General features: G+C 34.9%; 1 protein-coding gene across 2 annotated transcripts; it reads left to right on the top strand.

Annotated features, from left to right (window-relative positions):
* The first annotated feature begins 2,032 nt into the window (after nucleotides 1–2,032).
* LOC112056912 (zinc finger protein ZFP2-like) lies at nucleotides 2,033–15,851 on the top strand. 2 transcript variants are annotated; one of them, XM_052890383.1, is made up of 11 exons: nucleotides 2,037–2,259; nucleotides 2,752–2,883; nucleotides 3,541–3,727; nucleotides 4,173–5,119; nucleotides 7,898–8,152; nucleotides 10,050–10,141; nucleotides 10,986–11,096; nucleotides 12,459–12,662; nucleotides 13,914–14,025; nucleotides 14,930–15,037; nucleotides 15,644–15,851. In XM_052890383.1, exons 1-11 carry the CDS (start codon nucleotides 2,116–2,118, stop codon nucleotides 15,848–15,850), a joined length of 2,499 nt encoding a protein of 832 aa, XP_052746343.1. In that variant the 5' UTR covers nucleotides 2,037–2,115; the 3' UTR covers nucleotide 15,851. The 2 variants fall into 2 exon arrangements, 1 of the variants encoding a protein (XP_052746343.1); XR_008252270.1 differs by lacking the exon at nucleotides 13,914–14,025 and having other exon boundaries at nucleotides 2,033–2,259; nucleotides 15,644–15,850.
* The last annotated feature ends 3,653 nt before the right edge of the window (nucleotides 15,852–19,504 follow it).

The following is a 19,504-nucleotide window of genomic DNA, read 5'->3' as shown; positions in this document are numbered from 1 at the left end:
TAATCCTAACTAACAGAAGGAGATTTTGGCAACTTCACTTTCTTCTTTGTTCTTATCTTCCGGTATGACTTTATGGCGACATTATCATATGAACCTAAATTGCAAGATAAAAGCCAATCTCTGGACTTTTCATTTGCAGATGTAACAAGAAAATATCCATTATCTACCAAACCAGAGTTAATAAAATTAAGTTTATCACTATCAACTTCATTTTCGATTGCCTCCCAAATATGTTTGGATAATCTACTGCGTATGACTGTTGCTAGTTCTTTACTAACTGAAACACCATCTGCACGTTTTATAACTACGCCCAAGTTATTCATTTCTTTATTAGTTAACCCAAAATTTCGACGTTTTCGTTTTTTCACTTTCTTTAAGTTGTGGTTACAGCTGGCAGATGTAACTTCTAATTGATTTTTATTTATGGTGCTATATAAATAGGCGTTGGTTAATTCTTCTGTGCCAAAATCTGGTTGTATTAAGCTTTCATTTCCTTTTATGAAAATATTAGATTCTTCTTCACTAAAATCTTGTTCAATAATATTTACTTTATAATCTCTAAGATCACAAATATTACTACAAGACAGTTTTGGTGACAGATCTGCTTGTATTACATTAGTATTTTTATATTCCTCTTTACATAAATCTATGCTTTTTACCAGCTCATCAGTTTTAGTACTTACTTTATCCACATCCATGTTGGTTTTATGGAAATTTTCATCTTCAAAGTCTTGCTCTTCAATATTTTCATCAAGGTCACATATATTTAATTTAAACTGTACTTCTTTTACAAGATTGTTGGTATATTCTTCTTTGGCAAAATCATTATTTGCACTATCCATAGTAGATAAATGAGTTTCTTGCTCCATTCTGAATATACCTTTACTGCCCAAATCTATATGTCTTATACTTTAATTTTCAGAACATATGCAGAGATTTCCTGCTTTTTCTAGATTATTTTCTGTAGTTATAGACTTCATGTAAATATCACTAAACACACACAAGCACATGCAAAAAAAGTTTAAAAATTTTAACCCTACTTTGGCAATAATAATAAATCGTACAAGTATATTGCTGTCCAATATACCTGAATATCCACAGTTTCCGTACTCAAGGAAAACAGATTGTGCTATTTAGTATTTACATTTGTATTTTGTAAAATAATTTATTTTCTTTTAATTTTATTTTATTTTCATGCCAATTGGCAACTATGACATTGAAATTTGACAGTTGGCCCAGTGTTACCAACTCTCCAAAATATTTATCCCTAAAGTTGGTGTCAAAAACCCCTAAAATCGCCTTAATTATTGAGTTGTCCCCCTAAAAAATATAAATTCATAATAATTTAGAAGTAATATGCTGTCATATGTTTCAAAAGTCTATATTTAATACAGACAAAATACTACGTCTTTATCTGAAGATTCAGATTTTTTGAAATCATACATGTTGACAATGAACAAATTTGCCAATTTTTTTTATTCGATGAAAATTGCCTCCAATTGCCTCAGAGTGGTTGTAGAATAACGTATTATATGTCGTTATAATTCGCTAGGCCAAGAAAAAAATATTAAAATTATCATCAATTTAAAAATATTAAAGAGTCAAAAATCCCTCAAAATACCCCTAAAAACTTCAGACCCCTAAAAAAATCCCATTTCACTTATTTGCCCCCTAAATCTGGGGGGAAAACCCCTAAGTTGGAAATCCTGAGTTGGCCTTGGTTAATGGTTTGGTTGACAATTGACATTGTGGTTGACATGGGATCTATCCCTCCACGCATGGGATAGATATGTCACAGACAGACTAGATTATTTGGCTTGAGTTTGATGTTAATGGTTGATAGTTTAAATCTTCATTTGTGGTCTGTGGTTTAAATCTGTGGATGGTAGTTAGAACCACAGACCACAAATGAAAGTTAGAACCAGAGGATATACTAGCTAGAACCCGAAGCTTTACGATCTGTTGTCAAAAAATGAAAAAATAATGCATTTGTGCAGTATCTTCTAATCTGTGGTGCATTGCTTATTCAAAGATACTCTTTGGTTTTATCAAAAAAAAAAATATTACACATTTCAAAATATTTATTTTTTACACAAATTAATAATAATACTGAAAATGGAAGATTTTAATGAAGTAACATTAAAAAATGTCTGTTGCACATGTCTAAGTACCGATAGGACACTGTCACAGCTGTGCAGAACTCACGACGGCGTAAACAATTTGTTCCTTTTGCTCTCCCATAATTCTGAGGCTAATGAGGTAACTCATACTAATATTGTATATTTTAAACTAGCGACCTACCTGGATTCGCACGAGTATCGTGTAGGTACCACGTATTCCTTCGAGAACAGGAACTACGCGTGTGAAACCGCGTGACGGTGCTAGTTACTAAATAAAACGTTCCCTTAGAAATATGGGGACAATATATAGCATAGGACACTCAGAAACTTTATCAATAATTACAATAACATTATCAATAATTACAACACAAAACATTATTGCACAAAATCACCAACGCAACTAGCAGCGTGACAGTGTCCACGCTGCCTAACAAACAACCATTATTTATACCAACACTGGTACCTCCCCTCCACAGTAACTTAAATAATGAAATTTGTAACAATCAGCAAAGAAACATTATCACCCTAACCCCACCAACCCGTGTTGGAGCAATGAAGTGGGTCTACACAACATAATCCGTCCAATAAGGAGCTAAAGAGCACCTACATTTAGACCGTTTCAAAATTGCAGGCTATCTTCGTCACAGACGTGACCCAGCTGTACATCTGTTGGGAATGCAGCGCCAAGATGCAAAGGTTTACCAGGTTTAGAAACCAGGCGTGTATCGCACAAACTAAGCTGACAGATATATCTGATGGCAAGGTGAGTTTATATGTAGCAGACACCCATTTAGTTTCGACTTCTGGTGGGAATAGAGGAATAATATAGCCATTGGGATGATAAAATCCCAGAGGATGTCTCTATTTCTAGTTTTGGACATTTTCCTTTTTTTAACCAACTTAAAAAAAAAGAGATTCTCAATTTGAGGTTTTTTTTAATATTTGTTACCTCATAACTTTGTTTTTTGTTTGAAAGAGTTTAGACCTGATTCCTTCCTTCTAGGTTAGTCCCATTTCATTTTCATGAAAATCGGTTCCATCAGTATCAGTGATAAACCATATTCAGCTCACTACTGATCTGGAGTTTCCTTTCAGAATGAGAGGGGTTAGGCCAATAGTCCACCACGCTCGCCCAATGCGGATTGGCAGACTTCACACACACACTTCACACACGCAGATAAGTCCTGCATGTGTGAAGGCGTGTTATTTAATAAAAGAAAAATTATTTAAAATGGATAATACTTAACAAAGTTATTTATGGTTTTACTTTTCAACTAATGGGTATACATTCAATCATCCCCTGTTTTCCTACCCTTCAGGTCGGATTTTTTTTTTTCAAAAAATTTAATTTAAAAGAAATGTTAAAGTAATTTTCAATCAATGCATAAAAGAACTCAACGTTAGTAGTCTCTTGTTTCAGGTAACATATTCTAAAATTAAATGTCTGTCAACATTATCCCGTTGTCACCGTAGTGATAGCTTTGATGAGTCTCCTATTAAAGAAGAGCCACCAGAAAACTTTGTGGACTGCGGAACTCATATTGAAGATATTAAAAATGAATATGAACCCTCAGCATTGTCAACAAATTTAAATAATTGTATGGATGGTAAAAACCTTTCTTTCAACAGTATATAAATGTTTACTAATGTATTTACAGTATGTCCCGTAATTAATGGATAAAACACAAATAGTAGATATACATAATTATCTAAAACTTGAAAAGTTTTGAAAAGTCCCTAGGGTAATCAAGATTTTCTTTTTGGAATTTTCAAATTTTTCTATTTTGAATCAGTTTTTTCAATGCTGTAGCTGCTGCAATTAATATTTTAAAGATCTGATATAATACTGTATTTATAAATAATATATTATTTGTTTTGTAGAAAAAGCTTTGAGCGCAAAAATTATTTTTCTATATTTAAAACTTTAAAAACTTGTAACAAATCAGGTCAGATTGTGCCTTTTCACATTATATAGATGCCTCATAGATTTTTGTATGCATTGCAATGTTTTGTAAAGCCAAATTATAAGTATACTATTTTATATATTTTTAGAACAAGACCTCTTAGTTTTCAATCCTGACTTAAATAATGGTGTTGAAATAAAAGTTGAGACACAAAGTCAAATAAATGTTGACTTTAGTACAAACAAAGTTAAAAATAGAAAGACAAAAACTAATAAAATAGTTAAAGACAATGAAGTTCCATTAGAAAATATGTACAACAGTGAAAGCGAATGTAGCAATGATAGTGAAAAAGTTTTATATAGTGATGGTGGAGTTACTAGAAATAATAAAATGGAAAGTAACAACAAACATCTTAAAAAGAGAAAAGCTAATAAAATAATTAAAAGTAATAAAATTTCATCTGGAAATATCTACAGAAGTGGGGGTAAAATTAGTAATAATGCAGAGAAAGATTCATTAAATAGTGAAGGAAAAGTTACTAGGAATAATAAAATGAAAGGTAAACATAAAACTATTTTAAGAAATACAAAATCTAATAAAATAGTAAATAGTAATGAAGTCTTATCTGGAAAAATTAACAGAAATAGTGGTGATATTAGTGATGATAATGCAGAAGAAGATTTATTTAATGGTGAAGGAAGAGAGGTTGATGATACAACTGATATATCAGATGATTCCTTAGACAGTGTTGATAGTGCAGAGGCAAAAATCCCTAATAAAAGAAAAAGTAATAATTCAGCATACTATGTATCCATACCAATAGCAAATGCTGACACCAATGAAAATGAAATAGGAATAAAAATTAAAAATGAAAATTCAGAAGATCACAAGAAAAACAAAATCACAAATCATTGTGATACTATTTCAAAATGTTTTAATTTTTTACAAATGTCTGAAAAAAATATGCTTGAAAGTATCAAATCCAGAAAGTTGGACGAAGTTTATGTTAATGCACTTAATAAATGTGAATCGTGTATTGAAGTTTTTGAAAATTGTGACACTTTGGAAAAACACATTTCAGATTTTCACGTACAGGTAAGTTTGAAATCTCTACATCTATGTCTATGCTTAATATTATAAAGAATAAAGATTTGATTGTTTGTTTGCATTGCATAGACTCCGAAAATACTCCAATAATATTGTTAATACTAAATTGGATATGAGTCAAATACCCTGTTGTCGATTATCGATTCCCACAATATTTGCGTGATGACCATGGGCGTTTTTTAGTGTCTGGATGTATTTATAGAATAGTGTCTGGGCTTCGCTTCGATTTCTGTGCACTTCTTCCCTACCCCTACCTTACTCTACTCATACCCAACACCTACCCTACCCCTACCCTAAGTATCCTATAGCCATCTCCTGGTTCAATGCTACCACCACCAATTTTGAGCCAAATCGGTTCAGCCGTTCTTGAGTTATAAATAGTGTTAATTCTAATAGTGGATCTTACCAAATTTGGCTAGGCAGGGAGAACAACACGAGCGGTGGAGGGGAGTGTAAATTGATTGTCAAGGAATTTCTTAACCCTACATCCAGTAGTCACAAGTCCGGGACTCTACTCGGAGTTTTTCTCTCTACCACGCAATGGACCCGGCCCCAGCATGGTGAATCAATGGATTGCTAAGATATTAGTCTCACAAACATGACTTTATCTATACTAATATTATAAAGAGGTAAAGTTTGTAAGTTTGTCACATTTTTTAAATGGGGTAATCTTCGGAACTACTGGTCCGTTTCCAAAAATTCTTTTACCAGTAGAATGCTACATTATCGGGGAGTGCTATAGGCTATATTTTATATTAGTATGATATATATTCGCCGAGTTAACACAGTTTTTGTCATACAGGTCGGACCGAAAATCCTCTTAAGCAGACTTATTCGCATGCGCTGCCTTAACCATTGTGTAAAATTGAAATTAATGTATAGAGGCTTTATGTATCTTTAAAAGTTCTACAAAAAAGTCCGCGACACCATATATCTATCTTCTATATATTAGCAGAGATAGCTTTTGTGTTTCAAAAATTATTAATTTTATATACTTAGGTTTGCGTCATTATTTATGCTACTTAACTTAAATCCTTATCAAAATAAATTATTTAATAATCACAAGGATATTATGGAGATAAGATTTGCTCTTAATAGTATGTTAATTAGTTAAATAGTTTCGGAGATAATACAAAATTTCTAAAAGACGCAGAAATTCCGCTACATGACGCCCCGCGCTTTCAATTAAGTAGTTCCCGTTCCTGTGTGAATATGGGAATCAAACATAGCCTATGACACTCGCAAATAACGTAGCTTTCTATTGGTAAAACAATCTTTCAAATCGGTCCAGTAGATCCAAAGATTATAATTTTAGCACAGAAGTCTTTATTTTCCTTTGTCATCGCACCACGCTCATAGGGCTGGACCGATTTTGCTAAGGGTAGGGGTAAGGTAGGGAAGGTATATGGTAGGGTAGGGTAGGGTGGGGTAGGGCAGGGTAGGGGAGTGTATGCCTAGGTAAGGGGTAGGGTAGGGGTAGGACCTACCCCTATCCTAGGGGTAGGGAAAGGGAAGATTACGGGTAGGGTAGGGTACGGGTAGGGTAGGGGTAGGATACAGTTAGGGCACGGGTAGGGTAGGAGTAGGGTAGAGGTAGGAGATCGATACTGAAGCCTATTTTCTATTTTTTGGCTGTCTGTTTGCCTTTTTTTTGACCGGGCATCACGCTGAAACTACAGAATGAATTCAAATGATACTTAAGACGATTTGAGACCATAATACGTAGAAGGATAATGGGATACTTTTTGTCGTGAAAACAAAATCAGAAATGGGTGAAGTAGGGGTAGAAAGTTTGTACGGAAAGTCCTTAATTTTTCTAGGTGCATTTGTAAATGTAAAATGATAAGTGGACTATTTATTAGGTATAAGTTATAAAACTTGCAAAATAGAATGTGAAATAGGGGTTGAAAGTTGACATCGATTTTTACGCGGACGAAGTCGCGGGCGTCCGCTAGTTATATATATATATATATATATATAGTTTTATTTTAAACTAACGGACGCCCGCGACTTCGTCCGCATGGAAATCAATGTAAACTTTCAACCGCCACTTAAGAGGTTGAATTTAAAAAAAATTTTGAATCACATTACATTTCGTATATTTTTTTATGATTTATGGACAAATTTTTATAACTGTAACTCTAAAAATTAAAGAGTTTCCATACAAACTTTAACCTGGTCTCAAATCGTGCTAAGTTTCATTTGAATTCATTCAGTAGTTTCAGCGTGATGCCCTGCCAACAAAAACACGGACAGGCAAATAAATCGAAATAAAATATTTTGACGTGACAACGTCTTATAAATTGGTTTGCCGCGTGACACTTCAAGAAACTGCGTTACGCTCCGCTCACGTTATGCGCTCACAATGAGAGCGAGTGAGAGGCGCGCGTCCATTCCACTCGGGCATGGTTAGCCCGCCTAAGAGCGAGAGAGACAGACATAAAAAGTGAAAGGCACGCGTCCCTTCCACTCGAGCACAGTTAGCCCGCCTAAGAGCGAAAGAGAGAGTGAGAGAGATAGGCATACACACCGGTTCAAATTATGAATATTCACATTAAAATTATTTTACCACTCAAAGTCGTTGTCACGTAAAACTTTCGCCCGTATACCGACTTTACAGGCAACCAATTTTTTTTTGGCTTCAGTATCGCTTGTATAAAAAATAAAAATTTTCAAAATATCTTCAAAGTACAGAGTTTGACCTGTTGCAGTTTTATAAGTATAGATATATAGATATAGATATAGATAACATTTTTGTGTTCACAGAAACCAAATCATGCTTTGTGTAAAATATGCAAAGTGTATGTACCCAACAAGGATTTGAATGATCACCGCATGGACCATTACTACAGGCTGCAGTGCTGCAGTTGCAGAGAAATGTTTTACAATACAAACAGTCTAGCCACACATATGAAATGCAAACATCTAATGCAACAAGCATATGTTGTGGAGCAAATGAATACTATCAGATATATTAAGGATACAATGAAGGTTTATATTTTGAATAAAAAGAAAATGAAGGTAAGTTTTTAATGTTTTTAGGGTTCCGATCGTGCGTAGTGCAAAAACATTGCCATTGCCATTTGATAAGACTAAACCAAAACTAATTATTAACACAAAATTGAGCAAAACAATAAAAATATATATATAACATTAAAATATACTATGCACAAAAATTAAGGGAGCAGAAAAAAAATCCAAATTTTTGGGGGATTTTCAACAGGCTGTAACTTATACAAAAATGGTCGTACAGCAAAAAAAAAAGCAAATTGTAGCTCTAAGTGTTTAGTTTTTGGATCTGAGTTTGAAAATTTTTTTTTGAAAATATTTTTCGAGTAATCATAAGAAAACCACCGAAAAAAAAATCTTCGAAATTTTTTTGGTTTATTTTTTTAATCTACGGACGTGGAAAAAATTTTTTCGACTCAACCTCCATATGGACCGGATAGCTTGTTTATTCAGATTTAATTTCGTTTTTTTTTAAATCTCGATACGAGCATTTCTCGCTGAGATATCGATGTTTGAATGGAAAAAGATCATTTTGTCTTTGATTACCAATATCTCAGCAACCAATGATCGCACAGAAATTTTGAGGTTGGTTTTAAAAACTTGAATAAATTCTCTACAAGGATTGGCAATTGAATTTTGAAAAAAAAAATTTTTTTCAATCATTACATGAATTTGAAAAAGCATCCAAAAAAGGGCTTTTTGTCGTTTTTTGGAAAATCAAGCGCCCATCAAAAATATTGCGGAAACCACTGACCTTAAGTGTGCCTTTTACTGTTCAATATACCCACAAAAACCCTACAAAGTTTCAATTCAATCCAGCCAACCGTTTTTTTTTCCCACTTAATCGAATTTTTGAAAAAATTAAAGGAGCAAGAATTTCGCTCTGAAAATGTCATAATTTTTATCAAAATATTATTTTTTTTTTCTCAAAAATTTTTGATTTTTTTTTCTTAAATTTTTCAATTCACTAATACAAAATTGAGAGAAAAATTAAAAAAAAAAAAATTTTAATTTTTGATACAAATTATGACATTTTCAGAGCGAAATTCTTGGTCCTTTAATTTTTTCAAAAATTCGATCAAGTGGGAAAAAAAACGGTTGGCTGGATTGAATTGAAACTTTATAGGGTTTTTGTGGGTATATTGAACATTAAAAGGCACACTTAAGGTCAGTGGTTTCCGCAATATTTTTGATTGGGCGCTTGATTTTCCAAAAAACGATAAAAAGCCCTTTTTTGGATGCTTTTTCAAATTCATGTAATGATTGAAAAAAATTTTTTTTTCAAAATTCAATTGCCAATCCTTGTAGAGAATTTATTCAAGTTTTTAAAACCAACCTCAAAATTTCTGTGCGATCATTGGTTGCTGAGATATTGGTAATCAAAGACAAAATGATCTTTTTCCATTCAAACATCGATATCTCAGCGAGAAATGCTCGTATCGAGATTTAAAAAAAACGAAATTAAATCTGAATAAACAAGCTATCCGGTCCATATGGAGGTTGAGTCGAAAAAATTTTTTCCACGTCCGTAGATTAAAAAAATAAACCAAAAAAATTTCGAAAATTTTTTTTTCGGTGGTTTTCTTATGATTACTCGAAAAATATTTTCAAAAAAAATTTTCAAACTCAGATCCAAAAACTAAACACTTAGAGCTACAATTTGCTTTTTTTTTTTGCTGTACGACCATTTTTGTATAAGTTACAGCCTGTTGAAAATCCCCCAAAAATTTAAATTTTTTTTCTGCTCCCTTAATTTTTGTGCATAGTATATAATACTAAAACAATATAACTACGAGTATAACTTACTAAAAACAATCATATTTAACAAATTAAAAATTAAAAAAGTATTCTTAAAAAATTTCTAGGTTACTAACCAACCATCCTGTATAAACGTATTTGATTGTTGTAGGACAAAGCAAGTGATACAAGGAAGTTGAAAGTATTGCTGGACGACCCAAAGGGACCTGGCTTTGCTTGCGACCAATGCAACATGTATTTTAAGTAAGTCTTTAACATAATGCCGAAGAGTATCCAATTTAGTCTGCCTGCTTGATCCACCCCACTGTATTCATTAATTATCTTATCGTTTATTTAATAACTAGCGGACGCCCTATTTCACCTCTTTAGAGTTCAAATTTTAAAAAATTTTGAATTTATGATTTATGAACAAATTTTTAAAACTGTAACTCTAAAAATAAAGGATCTTCTTATTTTATTTTCGCAATAAAAAGTATCCTATAACCTTCTCCGTATTATGGTCTTAAACCGTGCCAAGTTTCATTTGAATTCATTCAGTAGTTTCAGCGTGATACCCGAATAACAAAAAAACACGGACAGACAGACAGACAGACAAAAAATCGAATAAAAAGTATTTTCAGCTTCAGTATCGATTATATGATGCCCAACAAAATTTTCAAAATATCTTCAATGTACAGAATTCTTATTATAAGTATAGATTCTAGATGGCGCTGGCGTCCGTTATGCCACGCTAACGTTTGGTGTTACAAATGGTATAAGTAAAACTTCAAATTGCGAATAAATGTATAGAATTCGACCAGTTTTATTATAAGTATAGATGATTTTAGTTTTATTACTTCTTCGACATTGCTTTACTATTAACATACTCTTAATTTATATACAATCAAAAAAAATACTATCATCCTAATCATCTTTACCTACAGTAAGACAATAATATAGTATAGGCTGACAAACTTTCAGTCTTCCTAAAATTAGGTATTTGAGTATGTCTTTTGCAGGTTTTTATCAAGGTGTGGTCAGATGTCACACATCATGTCCGACAATGGTTGCAATTGTAGTAATAGTGATGTCAGTGTGAACGTTTCAGGAGTGTTAACTTGCGCCACCTGCACGTTCAGAAGCAACACCGAGACGGCTACCAGTGTACCACATGTGGCAAACGGTTCTCCTACAGTGCCAGCTTACGCAGACACGAGATGTGAGTAGCATTAATTTTATATATATATATATATATATATATATATATATATATATATATATATATTTTTATTCTTTACAAGTTAGCCCTTGATTACAATCTCATGGATCCCTGATGGTAAGTGATGATGCAGTCTAAGATGGAATCGGGCTAACTTGTTAGGAGGAGGATGAAAATCCACACCCCTTTCGGTTTCTACACGACATCGTATCGGAACGCTAAATCGCTTGGCGGTATGTCTTTGCCGGTAGGGTGGTAACTAGCCACGGCCGAAGCCTCCCACCAGAGAGACCTGGACAAATTAAGAAAATCTCAATCTGCCCAGCCAGGGTTCGAACCCAGGACCACCGTCTTGTAAATCCACCGCGCATACCAATACGCCACGGAGGCCGTCAAACACATATAGCACACATATTAACTTTTAACACACATATATACACACACAAACCGATGGTAGTCTTAACAAATACTCAAACTTGACGAAGGTCATACTAGATTAGTGTAACTCAGTTCTTTGGACCTATGTTAATGACCTACCAGAATGTCTGATGACACAAACAAAAGTAATGTATTTAATTTTAATTTCAATTAGTAACTTATTTACCAACAAGTCATTGATATGCAACACGAAAAGATTGGGAGACAGCACTGAACCCTGTAATATACCAAATAATTAATTCACTTAGTTTCTAGAACAAACCACCAACCGCTACTTTAAGAGTGTGCAATATGTAATTTGGTGGTTACAAATGGTTCTGGATCTCAGATTCTGGAAAAGTTAGGAGCCGGATATTTGGGTAAATGATATTTCAAAGTGTTAGCTTCGTTATGACTATACAAAATACACAATTTGTAAAACATTTCTCGATAGTTTATTTTTTTGAAAATACATGTTTTGCTCACATTTTGCTTTCAATCTCAGGAAAAGCAAACTTATTTTCTTAAATTTTGTATAGAAAATTAGGTATATATCTTGAAAATGGCCATTTTGTTTTTCGTTATGTTGTTTAATTTACTTGCAATGAGGTAAAAATGGTTTTGGCGCTCACGTCATAAAATTTGCGTCGCGCGTCAATCGCTCCGTGCTTTTCACTCACGTGAAAGTCATAATTCGGCGTCTCGCTTGCGCTTCGAATTTTATCCATATCGTACCGACGTGCTGTGCGTTCTTAATCCTTTTTCTTGCGGTTGGTAGTATGTTCCTTTCTAATGAGGCCCATAGTTAGCGACCAAGTCTCGGATTTTAAAATACCGTAATTGTCAAAATCAAATATCCAAATTCATTTATTTCAAGTAGGCTCAGTTTACAATCATTTTTGACACGTCAGTCAAATAACGTATTAAAATACAAAATCCCCTCAGCGCGCAATGCAACCCGCCGCCCCGCGAACAGTGCTCGGTGTGCGGGAAAATGGTTCGCGCTGACTTAGCGCGAGCTCACGCGCGTCAGCACGCCAACCGCGGCGCGTTCGCTTGCGTCGCGTGCGACAAAAAGTTCGCGTCGCGCGGCGCCTACGAGAGTCACCTCAAGTGCTCGCGAACACACACCAACCGGGACCCGCTCAAGTGAGTATAAGACCTTGTCCAGATAGGGCGAATGGGGATGATGACTAGGTTTGAATATATTGATTTTTATGATACATTCGGATAAATAGGGTCAATGTTAACTAATTTATACATAAAAAGCAAAGATTGTCTGGATATTTGCAAAATAAATAAGATTATAAAATTTCAAAATCTATTAAAAATCTTTTATCGTAATTAGATGAAAATTCATACAGTTTTAGCTTGCTTACATTAAATGTGACATTTTTTAATAAATGAACTATAGACATAAACGCAGAAATAACAAAGATATTAGTAATTTTTTTTGAACGCCCACACAAATCTAACGATCATTAATTGCCTACGACGTCATAAGTTCGTACCATTTTGTATGGGGCGTTTTTCAGGGATCCGCGGCAGCGCCGCAAATCTGACCCCTTAAATCCCTTTAGCTCCGAAAGTAATGATCGCAGATACCCTGTTACTTTTACAAAATTGCTTTACTAGAGTATGTTAATACTCTTAATTTATATACAATTTAAAAAACTGTCATCATCCCTATTCGCCGCGATTCTCTCGCGCGTATTACGCGCGACCGTTGCGTCCACAAGGCGCGTATTACGCGCGAGCATTTGGGGACGAATTCAGTATGAAACATGGAGTTGAACGCGCCCTCGCTCTAGAGTTCGCGCGTTAACTGCACGCAACAAGGCGTCCCTAGTATCTCGACATGCACGCGATTTACGCGCGTATTTTCAATTTGCGCGATGCTTGTGGACTCGATGTATTGATGTCTAGTACTTCGACAACGCGCGTATGAATTCGCGCGATACGATTCGCGACGAATTCGCCCCTTCTGGACAAGGTCTAAGCCCTGCACGTTGATATTGCAATGGAACCTTGTCACATTAACAGCTGAGTGACGTCATCCGTCGCACAAAAGGATAGCTAGCAAAAAAAATGTGATAAAATAAAAATGTCCATCACCAGTTGCCTAGACATGTAACAAATTTTAATCTATTTTAGAATTTAAACTATCGTGAGTGTTATTCTATTCATTAATTATGAAACAACGGCTAAAACTCACGCGATATTAGGTCGGAGTATACCCGACTAGTTTCGAACTATGCCCTTAGTCATGAGCTGGTTCTTGCATCGCGGCACGATCCAAAGTGCGAAGCGGCTGCGCGACGCGCTGCTGCTCGCATAGCGCGCTGGGAGAAAATTTTAATCTAGAGAAGGAAATTGATATTTTTATTTTTTAACTCCAAGGCACAAATGCACAGCATGCGGCAAGGACTATCGCTCGCCGGGTGCGCTGCGCGACCACATAAACTACACGCACATGGGGAAAACACACCACAAATGCCCCATATGCGATAAGGTGAGACACGGTCAAAAGCATCTTATAAATCTCTAAAAACTTTTGTTTGTTGTTCTAAACTCTGTTATAAGCGACAGAATGGGGATGATGAGGTATGAATATATTGATTATTGTGATACATTCGGGTAAATAAGGTCAATCTTAACTAATTTATACACAAAAAGCAAAGATTGTCTGGATATTTGCAAAATAAATGAGATTTTAAAATTTCAAAATCTATTAAAAATCTTTTATCGTAGTTAGATGAAAATTCATACAGTTTTAGCTTCCTTACATTAAATGTGACATTTTTTAATTAATGAACTATAAACATAAACGCACAAATAACAAAGATATTAGTAATTTTGTTTGAACGTACATACAAATCTAACGATCATTACATTACCTAAGACGTCATTAGTTCGTGTCATTTTGTATGGGGCGTTTTCAGGGATCCGCGGCAGCGCCGCAAATCTAACCCTTTAAATCCCCGTAGCTCCGAAAGTGACGATAGCAGATACGCTGTTCCTTTTACAAAATTGCTTTACTATTAGCATACTTTTAATGTATATACAATTTAAAAAACTGTCATCATCCCTATTCCAGGAGTATTTACGTACACTGGATTATTGACTACCGGTTGCTTGGACACCGCCGTTCCCAGAGAATAAAATAGCAACTGCTATTACATATTTTTTAAGTATTATTTCATTTTTGGGTTTAATACATCTGCTAACGTAAAATTTTTGACAAACGTTTAATAGTGTTTTGTATTTGTTAAACATTGTTAAAAAATATATAACTCACAAATGTATTGCTTGTAAAGAGTATTAATAAAAATATTGTGTCATTGTTTTTTTTTTTGCATTTAAGTTGCAGACTAACAAAGTCTACAACTTAAATGTATAAAATGTATATGGTACAGGCATTGGCGACTCGCAGATGTGTGACCCGCCACATCAAACGAAAACATCAGGGTGTGAAAGAGAACTCAAGAGATAAAATATGTCAGACATGCGGAAAAGGTTTTACTGTGAGTTACCTAATAAATTACATTCGTGTAAGAATTACATAACTACTTTTCTCTGATCTAATAGCACAAAACTTCAATCACCTATGTTCCTATGCAACTTTAACATGCATAATTAAATTTAAAAGAAAAATTATAACATTGCTATTTAGCAAAAGTGTTTTTTATATTTTAGAAAAGCTGTACGTTTTCGTTGCGTCTAATGCGCTTGAGTGTTAATAACCCCCATTATGCAACAGTTTAATCATCATCATCACCATTATCATCATAATCATCATCATCATCATCATCATCATCATCATCATCACCATCATCACCATCATCATCATCATTATCATCATCATCATCACCATCATCACCATCATCACCATCATCACCATCATCATCACCATCATCATCATCATCTTCTTCATCATCATCATCAGCATCAGCATCATCATCATCATCATCATCATCATCATCATCAACATCATCAGCAGCAGCAGCTTATTTAAAAGGCCCACTAAGGGGCCATTTAAATAAGCTGGGCAACCATTTCCCAGATTTCCGAATATTATTAACATAATCGTTTGGTTTTTTTTTTTAATATTGTAATTACTTGTTTACCAGAGTACAAAATCGCTGCGGGAACACGAACTACGGCACACAGGGGAGAGACCGTTGTCCTGTGACATATGCTCGCGAACGTTCCGCCAGAAGGCCAGCCTCTACACACACAAGCGCAGGGTCCACAAGATGGCGCTTAAAACGAAACCCATCCATTACACCGAAGACATTGTTGTTTTGAATACAGAAATAAATAAGAATAACGATTGAGTTTGGTGTTTTATTTCGGATTTAGTTGAAAAAATCGCCTTTTTCTATACATCACCATTTGTATATTTTATGAATAGTGTGGGCCCCAGAACACTACCTTGGGCAACATTTATTCTCTTTACATAGGCCACTTTTCATCCCGGAAAAGTCCATGGTTCCCGCGGGATTTGCGAATTACTGAATTCGACGCTAGTACGATTATAAAAACTGTCTATAGAATCGATGTTTCATAGTTGTAATCGTGTTTGTCAGTTAAAGAGCTCCGTGAAAATACCTTTTTGTGTAGTTAAATGGTGTAAAAAACGTTAAACATCTTCTTGGTTAGTAAGATTATACCTTTTTTTTATTTTGAATAAGCAAGCGCTTAGCTGCAATCATGCCTGATGGTAAGCGATGATGCAGCCTATGGTGAACGCGCTTGCCTAGAAGATGCCTATTCACTCTTGACTTGAAAATACCCATATTGTAGGTGGTGGGGAAAACTGAAGCACATCTTTGCAGTGCGTATAAGGAATGAGGAACTAAACCGCTTGGTACGCGCCCGAGGGATTTCGACAACGTAGCGGTGCAGATCTCTGCGATGCCTAGCAGTCCTATGGTAAAACGGCGAAGGTGGCACAAGATCGAACAGTTCCTGAGCGCACTCCCCGAAATATATCTTGTAGAACACCGATAGGCAGGCAACCTTTCGGCGATGCTCTAAGCTTTGAAGCTTACAGTCAGTTAAAGCCTCATTGCCAATGAGTCTTCTAGCGCGTTTATCCACTGAATCTAAAGCAGCAAGCTGGTATTTGGCGGAGCCATCCCACAAGTGGGAGCAGTACTCCATACACGATCGAACTTGAGCTTGATATACCTAATCTACTCTGCTCGTTTTCCTCACAAAATGACAGAAAATTTTGTCCGTGAATTTGGGTGCAATTAGGGTTGCCAACATTTTTTCAGAAAAATATAGTATTTTTTCAGATTTAGCTATGAAAAAATATAGGACGACTAAATAAAATATAGTATTAGGAATAAATAAGCAAAAAAAACGACATTTATTTTCAAAAAAAACAATATTTATTCACTGATTGCATTTTTTAAAATTTATTTGTCTGAAATAAGAGAGTCTTAAGCTTTTTCACAACTATATTTTTTAATTTTTGATTAATTTAAACAAAAGCAATTTTTTGTCTAATCTATTAGTTTAATGTCTGGAACTTAGTAAAATAGACAAGTTCGGATAGGCTAGACACTTACATCTGTCAAAAACTAACGTTCAAAATTAAAATTTTATTAGTTAGATTTCAGTGTTGAAAATATAGTATTATTGCATACTGTATATTTCTTCAACAGTATATAGTATGTAGACTAGAAATATAGTACAATCTGAATATATAAAACTCCTCAGAATACAGAAAAACATGTTTTTTTTTCGCATGCAGGTAGATGTTATGTACGTCATAACATCTACCTGCATGCCAAATTGCATGGCATCCGCTAAGAAAGGATTTTGATTAATTTTACCCCCTAGGGGATGAAAGTTTGTATGAAACTTTGTCAATTTTGCGGAATGAAAATAGATTTTACTCTGGATTAACGCATAGTTCACTTTTAATCCCGAAAAAATCCACGATTCCCGCGAGATTTGTGAAAACTTGAAAATCACGCGGACGAAGTCGCGGGTGCTTGCTTATATTATACAATATTATAGTACGGTTGGCAACCCTAGGTGCAATACTAGTACTTATGTAATTTGTCTGAGGTTGGAACCGGTTTTTGATAATAATTCATGATTTATGAGCCAAATATTAATATACCAACTCGTATAATCAGAAGTAATAACTATTAACATTCAAGACCTAAAATAGATAGACCTGTATCTTTTTTTTTTTTTTTTTATTCTTTACAAGTTAGCCCTTGACTACAATCTCACCTGATGGTAAGTGATGATGCAGTCTAAGATGGAAGCGGGCTAACTTGTTAGGAGGAAGATGAAAATCCACACTCCTTTCGGTTTCTACACGGCATCGTACCGGAACGCTAAATCGCTTGGCGGTACGTCTTTGCCGGTAGGGTGGTAACTAGCCACGGCCGAAGCCTCCCACCAGCCAAAATCTTCGTATCTTAAATATTACACGTTATTTTTATACCTATCTACATTAAACTATACTTAATATTATAAAAAGGAAAACTTTGTTTGTATGTTTGTTTGTTTGTAATGAATAGGCTCAAAAACTACTGGACCGAATTTAAAAATTCTTTTACCATTCGAAAGCCACATTATCCACAAGTAACATAGGCTAAATTTTAATGTGGAAAAAATTGGGTTCCGTAAGATATTTGGGTTTTTCGGACACAAGGTGTAAAAAATCAACCAGAAAAGTTATTTTGCGTACGCTGCCTAAACTATAGGGTAGGGGTAGGATAGGGTTTAGGGTAGGGGTAGGTAGGTTGAAAGTTTATATCGTATTTCACGCGGACGAAATCGCGGGCGTCCGCTAGTTTAATATAAAACATTATTTATGCCCATGCCAGAGTCCCTGCTGTTTCGATCACGTGGAATTGAGTTTTTAAAGAATTCTTTAATTTTTTTTTATAAAAATCACCCTCTGAGACCTGTCTGTCTATAAAAAAAATTATTAATCAAGTAACAAGCTATACCTACTCGGTTTACTGTTGAACACGAGTCTCCTCAGCATGAGGGGGGTTAGGTTATATGAACCAATAAATAATCTACCACACTGGCTTTCAAACATATAGATAAAATTAATGAAATTCTCAGGTATGCAGGTTACTTTGCGATGTTTTTCACTGTTTTGAGAAATGTGATACCAATATAATTAATTCTTATAATTCACATAACTGAGCCGTGATAGCCCAGTGGATATGACCTCTACCTCCGATTTCGGAGGGTGTGGGTTCAAATCCGGTCCGAGGCACCTCTAACTTTTCAGTTGTGTGCATTTTAAGAAAAATGAATATCACGTGTCTCAATCGGTGAAGGAAAACATCGTGAGGAAACCTGCATACCAGAAAATTTCTTAATTCTCTGCGTGTGTGAAGTCTGCCAATCCGCATTGGGCCAGCGTGGTGGACTAATGGCCTAGCCCCTCTCATTCTGAGAGGAGACTCGAGCTCAGCAGTGAGCCGTATATGGGTTGATATCGACGACATAACTGAAAAGTTGAAAGTGCATGCCCCGGACCAGATAAGAATCGAAGATTAAGAAAAAAAATAGTATTTTTTTTTTTAAATATTCGCCATATTTTTTTAATATGACCATTATTCACATTCCAAACAGTCGGTAAAACTGTTATAAATGTATTAGGAGTGGGTATGACAATAGACCAACGGGGCGGGGATCGAACCACCACCCCTTAGTGATGAGTCCGACCCTTTGAGACTTTATATGAATTGTCTTAATGAATTTCTCATAACATTAGCGTGTAGTAAAAAAAAAAGTTAGGTTTAAAATTAAATTTAATATAGACACAGATAACAATAATATTTTTTACAAAGTAATAATTAGGTACATAATTAAAATTAACTATTTTTTATTACTAAGTATAGCTTGGAAACTTCGTTCGTAACACTCCCGATGTTCCGCGCGGGTCGGGGGGCGTGTAGCGATGAATGAAAAACCCACGACTGATGCACGTCACTTCCCCG

This window comes from Bicyclus anynana, chromosome 27, assembly GCF_947172395.1.
Source record: "Bicyclus anynana chromosome 27, ilBicAnyn1.1, whole genome shotgun sequence".
In the NCBI taxonomy this organism is placed as follows: domain Eukaryota; kingdom Metazoa; phylum Arthropoda; class Insecta; order Lepidoptera; family Nymphalidae; genus Bicyclus; species Bicyclus anynana.
Note: the sequence above shows the minus strand (reverse complement) of the source record. Positions and strands in the feature narration are given on the sequence as shown.